The sequence below is a fragment of the Numida meleagris genome, chromosome 1, assembly GCF_002078875.1.
Source record: "Numida meleagris isolate 19003 breed g44 Domestic line chromosome 1, NumMel1.0, whole genome shotgun sequence".
Lineage (NCBI taxonomy): Eukaryota > Metazoa > Chordata > Aves > Galliformes > Numididae > Numida > Numida meleagris.
In genome coordinates, this window is record NC_034409.1 from 135,062,974 (window position 1) to 135,081,165 (window position 18,192).

Sequence of the window (18,192 nt, forward strand, 5' to 3'; positions counted from 1 at the left end):
GTAATAGGACTTTTCAGTTGTCATCATTTTAGAGGTGCCAAACAAGATAAGGATGATTGCTAATTTATTCCATCTTATAATTTTTACATCAAAATTAATTGTTTTTCCCTGAACAGTGTGCAATATAAGCACACAAAAAAATAATCACTGAAAAAGAGAAGTGCTGTTGACTTTCTCAGCAGCTTGAGTTCCAGCAAGACTTAATACCTCAGTAATGAAAATGATTACCTTTACATGATCTGCATTTCCCCTTGCACTACAGCAAGGACTTCTTCCATGTATTTGTGAGGTCTACAGAATTTTAATGGTATTTCTCTTTATGTAAACTTGACGCTTTAATTAGCTTAATATGTGATATGGAATCTGTCAGCAATTAGCATCTTTTATGAAAATCTGCACTAAAGCCAGTTCCTTTCAGGATGTTCAGTTGTCAAGAAAAACAAGAAACACAGTTTGTCTGAACAGAGCAGAGTAGGAATCCTCACTGATAGTTTTTAGCATACATTTTACTGATTTGTGTCTACTGACACAAACCTCCAGTGCACTCCAGCCTTCCCTACCTCTGTATCTAATTTTAGCATCTTGTTTTCTAATCAGAAATACATTGTACTGCATTGTGAAGAGATGGCAGGCAAGCAAGCAAATAAGCAAAGATACTTCATGTCATACAATCAGCTACATTTGATTTAAGCATTGTAGTATCTTCCACACATCTACCTGGACTATATGCCTTTGGAATGTGGTGACTTAAAGCTATGCTCTGTTCTTTAAACTTTAAACTTGCAGGGGGCAAGGGAGGAAAAAGGGAACAGCGACACAGTATGCTTTAACTTCTGCTGTCTGCTAGTTATAAACATCCTGAATCAGTGCAAAGGCATCTTATCCTTAGTCAAAGGGAGATTTTATTCTGCTGGTGCCAAGCTCTGCATAACAGAGGCAAGCACGAATGCTCAGAGCTCAAGTGAAATCATGCCAGTCAATGAGGCAGAGCCTGATTCTGCAAGCAGCAGTTCCTTTAAATTAAAGGTTATGCCTTGGTCAGCACATTAAAGTCCCACTGTGGACTCTGGAACGCTAAGAACAAGGTCACAGAAGTGCAACATTATTTATGCTGTATTTTAAGAACAAGCCATTGTCCATTCTGCCTAAGTGTGCTTTCATTCTTTCTCAAACTCCATGTTTACAGTTATTGAGTGCTGGATTTTTGCTGGACTAGCTCTGCAGATCATTACATATTTCATATTGCACTTGGCATTTCATCAACAATGAAAAAAATTAAACTTACAGAGGGAAGATCACAAATAAATACAGCTTCAATTGTGTTGAAGTTGGATGGACATACGCTCTGCTGGGTGAAACGCTGGCTGGATGGCTGGGCCCAGAGACTTGTGGTCAATGGAGTTAAATCCAGTTGGTGGCCAGTCACGAGCGGTGTCCCCAAGGGCTCAGTGCTGGGGCCTCTTCTATTCAACATCTTTATCAATTATCTTGATGAGGGGATTGAGTGCACCCTCAGTAAGTTTGCAGACAACACCAGGCTGGGGAGGAGTGTTGATCTGCCAGAGGGTAGAAAGGCTCTACAGAGGGACCTGGATAGACTGCATCGATGGACCAAGGTAAACCGTGTGAGTTTCAACAGGGCCAAGTGTCGGGTCCTACACTTTGGTCACAGCAACCCCAGGCAACCCTACAGGCTTGGGGAGGAGTGGCTGGAAAGCTGCCTGACGGAAAGGGACCTTGGTGTGCTGATGGACAGTCAGCTGAATATGAGCCAGTAGTGTGCCCAGGTGGCCAAGAAGGCCAATGGCATCCTGGCTTGGATCAGGAATGGTGTGGTGAGCAGGACTAGGGAAGTCATCCTGCCCCTGGACTCGGCATTGGTGAGGCCTCACCTCGAGTACTGTGTTCAGTTTTGGGTGCCTCAGTACAGAAAGGACATTGAGGTGCTGGAGCAGGTCCAAAGAAGGGCAACAAGACTGGTGAAGGGCTTGGAGAATATGCCCTATGAAGAGAGACTAAAGGAACTGGGGCTGTTTAGTCTGGGGAAGAGGAGGCTGAGGGGAGACCTCATTGCTCTCTTCAAATACCTGAAAGGTGATTGCAGTGAGAGCGGTGCTGATCTCTTCTCACTGGTGACAGGTGACAGGACAAGGGGAAATGGCCTTAAGTTGCACCAGGGGAGGTTTAGGTTGGATATGAGGAAAAACTTCTTTACAGAAAGGGTTGTTAAGCACTGGAACAGGCTCCCCAGGGAGGTGGTTGAGTCACCATCCCTGAATGTGTTTAAAAACCGTTTGGATGTGGTGCTCACAGACATGATTTAGAATCATAGAATCATAGAATTAGCTAGGTTGGAAAAGACCTACAAGATCATCCAGTCTAACCATCCACCTACCACCAATAACCCCACTAAACCATGTCTCTCAACGCTATATCTAAATGTTTCTTGAACACCTCCAGGGACGGTGACTCAACCACCTCCCTGGGCAGCCCATTCCAGCTCCTGACCACTCTTTCAGAAAAGTAGAATTTCCTAATGTCCAGCCTAAATCTCCCCTAGTGAAACTGAAGCTATGGAGAACTGAGAGGCAGTATAGAGGAAAACTGAAAGATAAAGTAACCCTAAAATATTATGGTTGTTAGTAAAGTCACATGAATGCTGTGGAAGACAATGATATTGTTATCTACCCTCCCCCTTTAGTTTGCAACTTGGAATCATTTATTCATCCTGGCCTCCAGTTTAGAAATAGAGACAATAGTTCTTAAAATCAAATAAGCTGTTTTGTTACCAGCAAAATTAATGAGGCCTGATCTGTTGCAGATTTATGACTCACAGGTCACATCTCATTTGGAATCCTTAGTTTTCCAGGGTGGTGAGCTGACACTGTAGCATTTACCACCGGGGGTAACTAATTTACACTTGTTTTCTCTACCCACCTGCACATTTTCATGAAACTCGAAGGAGCTGCACACCTCTGAGGTCTCTACCTCCCTGCTGAATTTGCCTGAAATTGGTTAACACGTTCAAAAAATTGAATGGGGAACAGAGAAAGATACAGACAAACCTCATGGCTTTATCAATCTCATTTCTTTGGGAAACCCAGCTAGAAACAAAGGCGGCAAAGTACAGGAGTATGTGAAAGTATACTACTTAAACTTTCAAAAAATGAAAAAAAAAAACCAACCCTGATATTATGAAATACATTTGCCTACAAATAATGAAATCAAGACTGGAATTACCAAGAAGAAAACAGGAAATTGCAACAGACTACTTAGAAATTGTTAGTAAAATGTAAGGTTACATCAATCAGTTTCTCCTCTAAGCTTAACACCACTCTTTTGATTTATACCTGTGAAGGCTCTGCATTATTAAATGAATTGTAGTTCATAATGCTTAGCTATAATCAGTCTACTGTAAAGTACATGTTGGACATGATTTTATTCAACCAAGACATTGCTATTTTTTGCTGAGAGCAAGGAAACTCTAAGACTTTCTACAAACCCAGCCCCATGCACCTTCCTTTACCCAGATGGCCCCGAGGACTTTATATGACTTCCTCACATAAATAAAATCAAGGGATTTGCAAAGCCAAGCTAAATCTAAAAGCAAACTGCAAAGCAACATCAGATTCTGTCTGATTTAGCCAGGGAATCTTGACAGTAAGGTTCTTCTTTTTGAAGTGTAGATTTTTGGGAAAGTATTGTTGATGGAAACTTCTGCAGGATGAGATCACCTCTCATGATAGAGCTGATCACTGGCATATTGATGCCCAAACTGGCACATCACATCCATTTTGCCTCCCTCCCCATCCTTTTACCTGCTACACAGTCCTGGCCAAACTCACACTCATCTGACCCTACCCTGGGTCAACTCACTAAATCAGCTGAAATTAACTAAGTTTAAAAAAATACAAAACAGGTTTTTATTGCCAGAAGTGATGACCCCATAAATCACCCCTTGCCCTGTACAGACAGAATCACTGGTCACTTCATACTTCTCAGGATCTTCTCAGAAAAGGTGAAAAAAAATGACTAATATTTTGAAGCATATGGAGCAGTTTTAAGTCAACTGAAAATCTCTGCTTTTTGTGTTTTTAAGACATCATGATACAAAAAAATAAAACAAAAAGTGGTGTTGCTTACCATTTGTCTTCTGTTCTCTACCAGGTGGATGCCAACAATCCCTAGGAAAGATCCAAAGCCAAGCTAAGGTAAAGAACAAAACCAACAGAAACATATAAGATCAGCTTATTTGGTCAATATATCAAACCATACCAGTGATATCTGAGCTGGTCAATCCTACCACTGTTTGGGGTGGGTCAGGGGAAAAGGTGAATATTATATCTGGACATAAATCATATAATGCAACGGGGAATGACTGGAACTCCAACTCTTCAATATTTCAGAGTAAAACTTGTGATCTAATAAAGGAAAGCCTGTGAAAATATACGCTTCTATAACCTCGCTATTGTTACCGTAATCATTTATTGTTTTACAAATTGTAAAGCAAAAATTAAGTGAGGTGGGAGGAAAGAACACTGACACTTAGCCCACACATCATTACCTTGGAAAAATGTAGAGGTTCAGGTGACTGCAAAGAGTTTTCCTCAAAAAATAGATGCATTACTGCCACACAAGTGACCAAAGTTCATACCCCTGCAGTTGGGTTTGTTTGGCTTTAATGACTAAACACTATCACACAGAAAAAGTCCCTGCGAAAATGCCAAAAAGACAAGTACCATTAGTTTCAACAGTTACAGCCAAAACAGGAGAGAGGAGGAAAGGAAGATGGAATTAAGTAACATTGGTTCTTGTCAGTGCTGCTTCAGAACTAGGCTGGCAGGAGAAGGCCGCTCTGCATTAGGGCCCTGTGAAAGTTTGGTGAGGTGGAAACTCCTTGGATTCCCATCCAACATGAGATAAAGTGGCTACAGGGAAACCAGCCTTTCATCCCAGCTTTCAGGCATCAGGATTCCCACCAGGCTCACATTTATTTGAATAAAAGGAGGCTCTTCTGTGCCCCACAACCAAGACATACCCGACCAGAGATTAAGAAACAGCCACAGCAGTGCTGGTGTCATCAGGCTTTCTCCATAGTGCTCTCTCCCTGCCTTGCCTGATTCTCTGCCATCACCTCAGTCTCAACCCCATCACTTCCACGTTCCTGACTCCCCTCTTCACTACAACTGGCACTCCTCTGCTCAGAGAAGCCCTCAGCCAACCCCCTTTGCTCCCACACAACCCACTCCGTGGATGAAGCATGACTTTTCTGTTAAGGAATATAAACCGCTCCCTGGAGCTAGGTTCAGAGTCTCTTTTCCAAGCCCAAATACATTTTTAAGGGCTAAGCATGCCAGCCAAGGGCTTGAGTGAGGCCCATGAACTCCTTCTCTTATGCACAACTGCTCACATCAGAAAGCAAATCTCCTGTAAGCGCTTTAATTGCTCAGTATCACAACAGGAACCCATGATTCCTCTTCAAAAAGGCAAATGTAAGAAAAGGGATTTGCTATTGAGTGCTTTGGGGAGATTTATGTGAAAGGGAGGCACAAGTATGAAAAGCAGAGACTGAAAGAGTGTGGAAGCGCATCTGTGCTGACTGCTGAATAGGAGAGAGACTTGGAACTGTGAGCAAGGACACTGTGTTCAGGGGACAGCAACTTTGTAAATTAACACAACTACATCAAAATGACGGCTGGTTCCAACCCCATTTTTTCATCCCAAGTAGAGCAACCCATGTAGTCCCATTTAAGGCTTATATAGTGGACAGAGTGGAGCAATATTATCCACATGCAGAAAAAAAACCAAAACAGTAAATAAAGAACAATAGCAATTACATCAGAAGGTGTAGAACCACATATAGAGATCATACCGTAAAACCACAGCATTACTGAGATTGGTTTAGTGTCATATGCGCTACTTTTCTTGTCTGTTAAGATAATAAGCTACTTGGGTTGGGAACTCTGAGAATTAGTCAGCATGATGACTGGGATGTTTGGACCCTGTAGTTTCCTGGTTGAAAGATTATAAAAACAGAAAATTAAAAAGAATACAAGTGATATGAAGTTATTTAAGTATAAGCAGTATTTATAAGGAAGCAAGGTTGAAGAAGCTTCAACTTCCAGCCTGGAAGTTATTTTCTTATTGTTAAATTCTATGAGAACTAGACCTTATTTTTAATCGTAACTGACGCTATCTGACCTCCTAAACCTCTTTAAGCCCAACAATTAAATAGGTAACATGGAATTCACTTAGCAAGCTCTAGAGATTTAGAAGTTTGGGATCAGCGCTGTGCCAGTTTTCTAAGCTCCCTCTACTGCCCGTGGGGAAGAGGAGCACCTTTTGAGGGCTATTGAGCTCTGAAAGGTCGTCCCACAGTCATCTGTCAGTGCTGCACTGGAGTCAGCAACCTTAAAAAACAGGGCAGGGACAGCAGAGCTCCTCGGACTAGGCTAGATATCATACGAGGTTTGCAAAATATTTATACTAGTTAACCACCATCCTTTCTCAGTTACTTCAATAAGAGAGCTTGCGCACAAAAAGAATTCCAGATTTTAGGAAAACCCTTTTGAAGGGAAAAATTAATAATAAAGGCTTTGTTTTTGTCATGGTTTTGTGATTTTCGGTTATTGGTATTCCACATCATAACATCATGTAGTGGATATACCTGGTTCTCAGAAGAGAAGGACTACAGTCCCCACGGCACTTTGCTCCTTTGTTACCATTTTCCAGCCGGAGGGAAAAGATAAAAGCTCGCAGTATAAAAACTTGCAGATCACAAGACCTCGTCCCTTTTTCCGCCGTCTCTCGTCCTGGCAGCACCTCGCTCTCCAGCCGTCTTATCGTCGGTAGTAGAGTAAGGCCTACCTTGATTTTGGGACATTCTCTCTCTCTGTATTGGATTTATCAGCTTAAATTGTAATTATATTGTATTATAGTGTGTTGTTTTGCATTCCGATATTTTATTTAGTAAATTAGTTTGTTTCTCCTCAGATTGTTGCCGCTGTTCTTTGCTCTCAGGGCCATCTCCTTACCCTTTTTCCCTTTACCCTTTTCCCAGGACATGGACCCGTGGATCCCCCATCCCCTTTGTCACGGAACCGGGCCGAACGCCCGTAAACCGTTGACAGTTTTCAAAACATTCTGATATATCCTAGCTATTTTGATTATTAATGATTAACATTTAAAAAATTAGTAGATTAATTTCTTTTTCTGAATGAGCAGATATTGTTTTCTTCCTAAAAGAAACTAAATGCTGAAATAAATTTTTCTGAGCACATGATTTCATGGCTTATTACACCAACTCAACACAACTTTCCAAAAGAAATTCCTTTCAAGGGAATGAATGCAGAAATTGTGGCCTTCTAAAATACTTTAATTCAATTTACAGAAGATTTTTATCACTATTAATATATCTATTTTAGTTTAATGAACGGAAGAGTCATTCTTTTAAGACTTTATTCTTGGAACTACTTTTTGTTCTATTTTTAAAACACCACTCCTTATAGATCATTATCCCAAAATTATCTTTCTGAAAGACCTGTTCTCGACATTGCACTAAGATGTAAGAGGACTTGCTTAGGAGGAACAGTTCTAACTCATAAGTCATTAATGGCAATGCAAAATGTATGCACAGTACTAAAAGATGAAATGCTCTCTTCTCTAGGCATTTCTTTTCACAGAGAACAAGAACTAACGGTACCTTGCAACAGATTTGGTACCTCTTTAGTACCTCTTTTTTTTCACCTTGCATCCTTTGCCTCCTCTTGGCCCTCTAGGGGAGACCAAATAAGGCAGAGAACCTACTTCCTGCCCTTATTTTTCTTCTTTTTTTTCTTCTAAAATTCAGTTCATTCATCTAAAAAAGCTTTTTGCCTCCCAAAGTTTCTTTTGGATACGACTGATCACTTCTGAGATTGGAAAAAGCCATAGGGGCCGAACCAGCAAGGCCTCCCCAGAAGGCTGAGGGGCACTACAGAGTTAAACAGGTGCAGCATGAGCCTCACGTCCAGTGCAGGTACATGTTTAAGTGGCCTGTTCCAAAAGTAAAAACAAGACCAAGGATTTGGAAGGGAACTTGTACAAGAAGACAGACACCAAGACAGTACAAAAGGTTTGGTAGGCTATAGGGAGAAGCCTCCATATGCCCAACAATACCATTTCCCCTGAACTGGACCCAGTAGAATTCTTGGTATGTAGACGGAAGAGCAGAGTGACTCTTTCCACCTTCAAAGTAGTAAATCTATAAAAGGTCATTTAACTCTATCCCATGCCTGTCACGTAGTCACTTGTATGCCCACGTTTGTAACAAATCATTGGGAAGTCAAGCACAGGCTCCAGCATAGGCCCATGACTTCAGCATACTGCTGTGTGGCGTAAACTTGGTCCCTCTGTGCCCCCTAAAAGCCTCCTCTTCAGGGCAATTCAGAAAAACTGAGTTTACTCCCCTACATAATCACACACTAGAACTAGATCAAAGCAAAGAAGCATCTTCCTTCTGTGAAATGCAACACAACTGATTTTTCTTTGTTTTCTTTGTATAAGTTAGAGCTTCCTGTATCCAGCTGCTATAGTTATCTAGTAGGTTTCTTTACTCACAATGATGCCTGGGTAGTAGCCTCCCACAGTAACATTTTCTGTTCTTGTTGTAGCTGCCAGACCTATGGTCAGTATGAAAATGGACACCACCAGTAGAGAGACTGTGAACCAAAGTGAAGTCTTCTTCCTTTTTGCAAATTGCCCTGTAAATGGGAGTAGGGGTGGGGGGGAAAGGGGTTAGAAAACAGGTTTGAATTTCAAGAATGGCAGAATAAATACAAAACAACTGACCATTTGCTTTTGTTAAACTCTTCTGTTGTTAACCCACTGTTGTTCTCCCACTAATAAAAACCGCTGGCAGACAACAGAGATTTAAGAAACACAGTTAGCTGGAACTCTACACAGCTTAATGCACACACATTAGGCACATGTACAAGATGAGCTTTTATTAAGCTGAACTGAATGTCAATGACGACAATTATGCCTTATCTTCTGTAATAATTAAGTTATTGTTCACATCCGTAAGTCAAATCCTGCAAGCTTTGAACAATGCTTACTTTATTGAAGTTCCAATTTAACTCTGTCTTGGCAGAATATACAAATTTATATTTTAAACAAGATTAGCATAGGCTTTACATGCTATCACCAACAAATGAATGTGGTGTTCAAATTAGTACTAAGGGATGCAAGACAAACTATGTCTCTGAAACACATCTGTAATATAACTGATCAGGTAATCATATATGGGACTACCTTTTCAAGTAGTAGCTGCTTAGTTAAGTACGTTCATTGTCAGTAGGATTTGGATTCAGGTACTCAGAAGTGAAAACCAGCAGGCACATTTGCCACTTTCATCCTGCTTCAAGCCACTTACCCTTGCTATCATGGTGGAGTATCTGAGCAGCAGGCACAGATTGCTCACATCAGAGCACCAGTCCACAGCACAGACTTATGTAAACAGCAATCAGTATATGACACTAATTAACAAAATGCACCCAAAGGAATAATACTGAGAGAGCCCAGAGCCCCCCTTTCAGGCTCTTTTTGCTCCAGAAGGCAAGATTATGCAGGATCACCTCTGGAGCACTGTGTCATGCAACGCTGTGCTACACCAGGCTACAACTGGGTGGCACAAACCTGCAGTGAGAGCACAGCCTGCACACAGCATGGAAGTAATTTCTCTCTCTCTGTGGCCCCACAAAGCAGCCTGCACACTTCGGATTCATCTGAGGGTGAGGTAGAGGCTAGTATTGCACTGAATGTTGGGGGCAACAGCACAAACCAGGGAGGGGAAAGTGTGAGAGAGGAGGTATTCTTGCTTGTATTGGACTCTGAGGGTGAGACAAGATGGTTCTGCTGCAAACCAAAGCATGGGAAATGAAGGAAGTCAAAGAGCAAGCAGAAGCCATTTGCAATTAGTCATTTTAGTTAGGTGGCCAATTTAAAGTCAAGTTGCTCAGTTTAAAAGCCAGGCTTGCAAACCAAGTCAAATAATTTCAATGAATACATAAATGCATTTATAAGAAAATGCATTCATGAGAAAAATCTGTATGTTTGGTGGCACTTCCCCAGCAGAGAAACCAGACAAACAGAGTCTAGTTCTTTAGTATGAAATTCAAGTAACTTTACTGAAAACAAACATCATATCTTGAGCTTATCTCATCTCTTTCACCTGTATGTATTGGTGTTCCCAATAAAGATCAAGAAATAATTCACAGGACTCTCCAGTAATTCTCTGGCATCACTCTTCCAGCTTGTGCCCCACCTGTCCACCTCTGGCAATTCTCCATTAATCCATGGAGGGTCAGGGAGGACATGGAAATTCTTCATTATCCATCCGTTTTTCACAAGATGTATGGATTTAAATAAAGCCAGTTCCATTTCCATCAAAGCCAGTTCAGAACGGAAAAGCAGACTTTGCATGTGTAACTCCACAAGTCAGCTACCCTTCCCACAAAGTAAAATGATTGATTCAATACAAGATTTTTTAATATATTGAAGTGATTTATTCTTACTTGACTTCTAGTCCTTGAGCTCTTACAGCTCACACTTTTAAGTCTTTCTGATATTACTAAGGTAGCCATCTGTTCTCTGTTCCACCTCAAATACAGTTCTCAGGCATGCAGTTCCAGGAGCTAGGTGTTAAGTAATGGATGGACATGCAGCACACTACACACCAAATAAAAGCGTAACCCTCAAGACTCAGAAAAAAGAACAAAAAAAGGAAAAAAAAGAAGTCCTTCAGCATATGGATCAAGGTACTTAGTTTCAGATTCCCAGACAATATCCAAACTAGTTGCTCCTTGCAACTCATAGTTACATTACTGTTGTAGTCATTTGTCCAACCTACTGCCTATCTGTACAGCCTACAATAAGGGACACGTAAAATATAGTGTGGCGCGATAGATTTAGGATTTGATGCTTGGCTATGCTCATCATCTTTATGAAAAACAAGAAAATAAATTGTTGATAAAAAGAGAAGTAGGGAGAAGTAAAAAAAAATAAGTATCTTTATTATGTATATGTCTGGAGGCTGGTGAGTCTCCATGAAGCCTTGTCAAAGCATGCGCTGGAAGCTACCATTTCAGTAGCACAGTTGTTGCATAAACCAGCCTACCCTACCACACCAGGGAATTTCTGTCAACTATTCCATTTAGATTGCAGAAATGTTTTTCAGCAGAAAACCAATGGAATTTCCTGTTTTTTCTCTCCCCTTTCATAAAGTTTCACTTATCTGTCCAATGAGTCATTTTCTAACCTACAGAAAAGTAAATGTGGAAAAAAGGCTGGCTCCTCCAAATCCATTCAGTCCTCTTCAAATCTCCTGAGCAGTCAGCTAGGGAACTCTTTGGCAGTGATGAATTCTCTGCTAGTGTGAAAGACTCAGATCCTTCATTAATCTTCCTTATCCCTAGAATAGAAATCAAGTTATAAGACAGAGGACTGTGCTGGTAGCAATGATGGGTTCCTTCAGTGCACCAGAGCAAAACTCTGTTCTTCTTTAGTAGAAGACTGAAATGTGATTCTTCCCACGCTCACACAAACAGACACCCTTTAATCTGACCAGTGCATTCAGGACCTGGGTTGAACCTGGCCTCCTTATTTGACAAGCCAAAATTCTTCTCATTCCTTCCAACCAAACACAATACACACTGGGAAGCAAATCTTAAAAGGACTTACAAAAATAAAATCAGTTTACACTTCTAAACTTACCATAAACCAACGATCATAAATAAAAGGAAGTGAAGGAAAATAGACGAGAATTAACCAGCTCTGTCTACACATTTTTAGTGAAAAATGAATTCAGACTCAGAAAAACTTTAAAAGGACAATCAGTGTCACTTACCACACCACCATACAGCAAACCCACCTGTCACTACACAGATAGCAGCAACTGAGACACTGCAGAGCACGTGAGGAACGGAAGAGCCAGAAGGCAGCCTTACCCCAGAACCTTTGAACTTGCTTTCCCACCATCACAGTAGGTGTACCTTCACTTCAGCCTCTGCTTATGTATGGGGAGGCTCAGGGTACGTGGCAGTGATGATTTACATTCAAGTATCAGTATTTTTAAAGAGATAAGAATTATATCAAATGTAGATAATACACATAATAACGCAGTGATGCATACAGATGTGTAATGTGTAAGGGAACTACAGTGACACACCAGACAAACTCAGGATGAAAAAAGGCCTTATATCAAGGGTACTGCCTTTGTAGAACCCTCTCTGGCAAAACTTTCCCAGTGAATAAACCTTCTTAAGTGCACCAGATCAGTTCAAAGGGAAAAGGGAATTGCAACATGGTTGAAGGTGAGACCAACATTCGCTACTGGGAAATATTGTGGAGCCTAACCCTCCACAGCCATGAAAATCAGACCAGAAGAAATGATGAAGTTTTATAACCACTCTGCCTTTTCAGAACTACTAGATACTTGAAATAGCTGCTGCAGAAAGCTGAAATACTCAATGCCTGCCTTCACCAACAAGGTCTCCCTCTCAGAGATAAGATTCAAGGAGGAGAAAGACCATCAGCAACAGACAAGGACTGAATTAGAGATTACTTGAGAAAGATCCATGCATTCAAGTCCACTTGACTGACTACATCCATGGACACCAAGATAACTGACCAACGTCCTTGCTGCTCTCTATCATCTTTGAAAAGTCACGGACACCAGGGAATTCTCAGAAACTGAAGAAAGGCAAACACACTGCCTGTCTTCAGAGAGGGCCAAAACAATGATTCAGGGAATTACAAGCTGATCAGCCTCATGTTGGTTCCTGGGAGACTGGAACCAAAAGTTATGGAGCGTGTCCTCTTGGAAGACATTTCTGGGCGCATAAGCAAAAGGAGACTGGCAACAGTCACAACTGACCAACTCTACTGACCAACCCAACTGCCTACCATGACAAAAAGTCTACCATTGTGGAGCAGCAGATGTCATTCACCTCAAATGCGGCAAAGATTTTAACGCAGCATCCTACAATATTCTCAAAACCAAGCTGGGATGTCATGGTCTGGATTAGTAGACAAGCAAATGTTTAAAAAGCAGGCTGGATGATTGGCTTCAGAGAGAGTGGTATACTATACATTAGTATAGTGCTCTACCTGGAGGTCAGTAACAAATGGAACACCACGGGGGTCTGTCTGGGGGACTTGTCCCTTTTACTGTATTCATTAATGCCCTGGAGAAAGTGATAAGAGTGCGTGCTCTTCAAGCTGGCAGATGACAACAAACTAGGGGACCAGTCAACACTGTGGAGGGCAGGGCTGCCATTCAGGGGCCAGCAGAAAACCTACAGAATCCAACAGGCAGAGGTGAAGTTCAGAGCACAACAAGCTATGCCTTGCAATGACATTGGCTGAGGACTGCTGGGCTGGGGAGCAGCTCTGCTGAACAACACCTGGGGGTGCTGGCAGACAATGAGCTAAACAGCAACCAGTACCGTGCCCTGGCAGCAAAGGTGAGCAGAAGGCTGCACTAACAAGAGCATCACCTGTAGATCAGAAAGGTAACTATGCCCCTTTATTCAGCACTTGTTGCACTACATACAGTATTATATCCAATTTTAGACCCCCAGTACAGGAAAGACATCAACTGGCTGCAGTGAGTTCCACAGGAAAGCCCTGAGAAGCTGGAGGGGGCTGGAGTACACACTGCGTAAGAAGAACCTGACAGAACAAGGCTTGTTTGGTCTGGAGAAGAGATGGTTTTTGGCTATGTTAGTAGCAGTCTTCCAATGCCTGCAAGATGGTCATCAAGAGGACAGTCAGGCTTTTCCTAGAGCAGGAGGACAAAAGTCAGTGGACATAAACTGAAATATAAGTGTTTCAGGTGATGAATAAGGGGGAAGAAAATTAACATTAGGACAGTGAAGCACTGGAACATGTTGACATCCTTGGAAGTTTTGACGATCCAACCAGAAAGAGCACTGAGCAACCTGGTCTTGACCTCACCGCCGACCCTGCCTTCAGCAGGAGGCTGAACTGGCAGCTTCACAAGGTACATTCCCACCTGAGCTACCTTGATTCTATGATTTTATAATAGTCAAGACAGCTAGACTAAAGGTGGTTTGGATATATGTGCTTCTATCTACTGTTCCAAAACTGCAGCTTTTACGTAGGCGTACTCTAAAGGGATGTAGGAATGCAAACCACCTGAAAGTCGATGGATCAGATGATTCTCAGCCAAGTGCTTCTGAAAACAATGAATGTCAGCTTTTATGAGAAGTGCCCAAGGAGAAAAGCTACTGCATTTTCAAAGTAACACCTGTACTGGCAAAAGCTAATCAGACTGCATGGAGATAAAGCATATGTCCAAGCTGCCTTGTGAAGTTTCGATTATATTGTAATGATGATATCAATTATGATATGCAAAAAAAGACATGAGTTTGATAGCCCAGATGAAGTTTGCTGGAGAGTATCTCTGGAAAAGGCATGCTCTTATTTATAAGTGGAGCAAATTGGACTTAGTGAGATAAAACAGAAAAGGATGTCATTATTTATAAGGTCATTTTTTTCTGACTGAACTACATTTTAACTTTGATATTTACAGCTGCCAGGAAGCATAATCAATTTATGCATGTGATATCCTTCAATCTTCACATTCTTTGATCTTTTACCAGCTACATCTCAAACTGGATGCAAATATCCAATCATACCTTCTTTTTTATATTCTACACTAGAAGCTCTCACAACTACCTGTAGCTAGCCACAGACTAGCTAGCAGAGATGACTTAGAGGCGTAGAGAGAGGCCCCTTCTACAGCAGACACTGGTGCACGAAATCTCTTGTTTTCAAGGAATTGTAAATCTAGGTGGGTAGAAATTGGCTTCTAAATTGATTTCTGCTGGTTGTCTGGATTTCTTTAGTCACATCAACAGAAATTTTTGGTGCCCTTATCAAAGTATGCATAAATTATATGTATATACTTCACCAGCTTATTGTGAGGACTAAGTAATATTTGTAAAGAAGCACAGTGTCTTCAGATGGAAAGCGCTGCAAAACATTCTTATTATTATTTCCCTTCTGTTATTTCAGTCACACTGTCTCCCAAGATTTTTTAAATCTTTATTTACTGCTGTTTGTACCAGTTGCCATGCAGTTTTTGGATCTGCTTTTACTACCCTCCCGTGGGTCTGTGCAGCCAAAAAGCAACGCCAGACTGTTCCTGAGGGCATGGCACTGTTCATAGCTAAGACAGCCTGATTCTTCCCCAACAATTCTGTTGCAAGCACTGGACCAAAGGCTGACCATAGAATAGAAAAGCCATTTACAAGCAGTGGAAAAGTTGCTGTCAGTCCTCACTGAAGATCAAGCTCAGCTGGTCACACAGCAACAAAATACAGCAAAACTTCTTCTCCAGTGGCAGAAAGCAAAATTATTTACAATGCTCTGCTTACAATGACCAGGGGGATAAATTCAATTTGCAGGACAATCATGGAAAATGAGTGGTTTTGTGGGGAGGGTATAGATTAGATTTACGTTAGAATGCAAAGCATTAGGTCCTTTAATGAACAGCAGGCTCTGTATTTGCCTGAAGAAAAGTATGAGTTTAAAAGGAGAATGAATGAATTTATGATGAAATGTGTCCCTGGTATGGAAAGCAGGCAGTGACCAAGGAAGGGAAAAATAGAGTGAAACGGTATCTTTCAACTCTGGAAAACTTGCGTGTGATCTGCAGTTTAACTCAAAGAAGTCTAAATTTAGACTGAGACAACTCTATTTTGCTAACTTCACCATTCCTTTTAAAATCCAGCTCCAGACATCATAAAGTCTATAAAATGAGTGGAACAATTTTTCTGCAAGGAAAGAAACACTGCAGGATGCAGCAATTTGCTGGGACTACAATCACATTTGCCGGATATTAGTACCACACAATTTCATACGTTCCTCTTTGATCTAGTTATGGTGATCTAAATGGAAACACTTATTTGAAATAATGCTCCAACCAAATGTGTATTAGCATTCTTACATGAGAAAATATAAGTGAGGAAAATTTGGTAGCAGAAAGAAAAGGTGTATCTTCATTACCTAATGAAAGAATTGCAATTTTGTGTTTCGGACAGAGTGGCACTGATCATACATAACAAGATAATTTAAGCACAAAGTCACCACAGACAGAGGAGTACAGCATCAAAGCGTTAATGCATATTCTGTATCTGCTGCTTTGGTGCTGCCAAGCAAATATTTAAGGGAAGATCTTGGAGCTAAATGAATTATTTTTAATTACTGCAACATTCACTTCAGTGCCATTTCTCTCCTGGCTATAGCTTTCATTGTGTATTTTCCAAAATGGTTTTGCCAGCAAATGAATCCTACGTCACCCCCTAGAGCTAAATGTGATGGATTGAGATACTTCAACTCACACCTACTACTGGCAGTTGCTTTCCCCTTCCTGATTAAATGCTTGACTTGTCCAGAGTGCTGAACTAATTAAAGCAGATGCAACAACACTCATTCCAAGCCAGAAGATAGCAGCGTGTATCAGGTCTCTTTAATTTGTGAGGAAGAATCCATCAGTGTGATACATATTCAACTCTTTCAGAAACACAGAAACAGTTCTAATATGAAAAAAAAAAAACAACACCCAAACTCACTGTGCTTTGACACTCCGTTGTGTAGCGACAGTGCTACCATGCAGTATTGATATGACCTCATGGCTTTGGCAGCAATTGTTCCACTAATAAATAATTGAAGGAGCAGCTCAACGTTAGTTTAAGGACAGCTTGCAGATTTCCGCTGCTCACATGAGAACATTTGTCAAGTTATGGCACATCTTCCCCTGTTACCTTTTCAGCACTGGGACTGTTCTTCTCCCACGTGTGAAGAGAAGTGTTAAGCTCTACGGCAGCTGGCGGTTAGGACCCTCGTGAGCACACGGGGGCCGTGCACCCCTCTGCACCTCACTGCCGGCTGCGGTCCCCCCTTCCCCTCAGCACTCCCACTTTCTCCAGCACAGCGGAGCTCCTCTCCTCAGACAGAATAAAGCTATTCGTCTCAACGCTAACACACCAGCACCGCGATTTGTTAACCACATCGGCACGCCGAAAAGGAAGGCGGCTGTTTGTAAATCCCTCAGCACACGGCTGCAGCCCCGCCGCCCGCCCCAGCACCCAGCTGTGAGGAACACGAGTGGGTACGCCTTCGCTCCTCCATCCCCGCCAGCCAACACGGGAGCGAAGCGCCGCTCCCCTCGAGGCTCGCCGCGGGGCTCCGCCGGACTCCCAGGCTGGCACCGCGGGTGCAGGGGCTCACCTGAGGGGTCGAGCAGGGCCAGCGGGCCCGCCACCGCGGTGGCGGTCGCCGGCGCCATCATCCTCCGCGGGCAGCACCGCTCCGCGCCGCGCTGCCGCCGCGCCTCGCCGCGGGGTGCGGGCGGCAGGGCGGGCCCGCCCCATGGGGAGCGCGGCGGGGCGGGGCGGGGCGGGCGGTCTGCTGGCGGCACCGGCGGTCCGTCAGGAGGTACCAACGGCCGCTGCCCAAGGGGAGGGAGGGTGGTGTGTAGCAGCCTCCGTCCCGCGGCAAGCCGTTTCTCCGCCGCTCTCGGGCGCTGCTCAGCCCTGTCCCCAGCCACCCTGCCCTGTGTAATGGGCTGGCCAGGAGCTGGGAGATGGCACAAACTTCTTTAGGTCTTTTCCAAGTGTGTTCCAGCAACCACTGCCTCATCTAGGCGCCTGCCGTTCCATTTGCAGAACTTCTCCCTAGCAGAGAACAGAAGAACATTTTTTCTTTTGAACAATAAGTTTGGTAGAGTGCCAATCACTTTGCTTACATTAAGGTGTTCTTCAGCTTGTAATAAACCTAAGCCTCTCTGCTTAATGTGCTTTTTTTTTGTTATTGCTCAAACCTCTAAATGTATACATGTACATGTACTTAACTTTTTTTTTCCCACATATTTCCCCAGAAAAGGATTACATCAAATGAGACAACTTTCTCAGACATCCATAGTCTGCGGCATCATGTAACAGAATCACAGAATTACAGAGTCGTTTGAGTTGGAAGGGACCTTTAAAGGCCATCTAGTCCAACCCCCCTGCAATGAAAGGGACACCTACAGCTGGATCACATAGAGCCCCGTCCAGGCTGACCTTGGATGTCTCCAGGGATGGGGCATCCACGACCTCTCTGGGCAACCTGTGCCAGTATCTCACT

The 18,192-nt window shown here is 42.6% G+C and overlaps 1 protein-coding gene across 8 annotated transcripts in view; it reads right to left on the reverse strand.

Moving 5' to 3' along the window:
• Positions 1 to 17,410, reverse strand: part of TMEM255B (transmembrane protein 255B) — a 70,875-nt gene extending 53,465 nt beyond the window's left edge. For 6 of the 8 annotated variants that reach the window (XR_002443790.1, XR_002443792.1, XR_002443793.1 and 3 more), the window contains exons 1-3: positions 17,296 to 17,410; positions 8,599 to 8,741; positions 4,144 to 4,206 (exon numbers count right to left, since the gene is read on the reverse strand). Coding sequence is in view for 5 of the 8 variants with exons in the window: in XM_021414613.1 (XP_021270288.1) it covers positions 4,144 to 4,206; positions 8,599 to 8,741; positions 17,296 to 17,356 (267 nt within the window). In the remaining 3 variants the exon portion in view is untranslated. Of the gene's footprint in view, positions 1 to 4,143; positions 4,207 to 4,564; positions 4,713 to 8,598; positions 8,742 to 11,300; positions 11,450 to 17,295 lie in introns of those variants that run through there. The other 2 variants (XM_021414604.1, XM_021414631.1) reach the window with 2 other exon arrangements.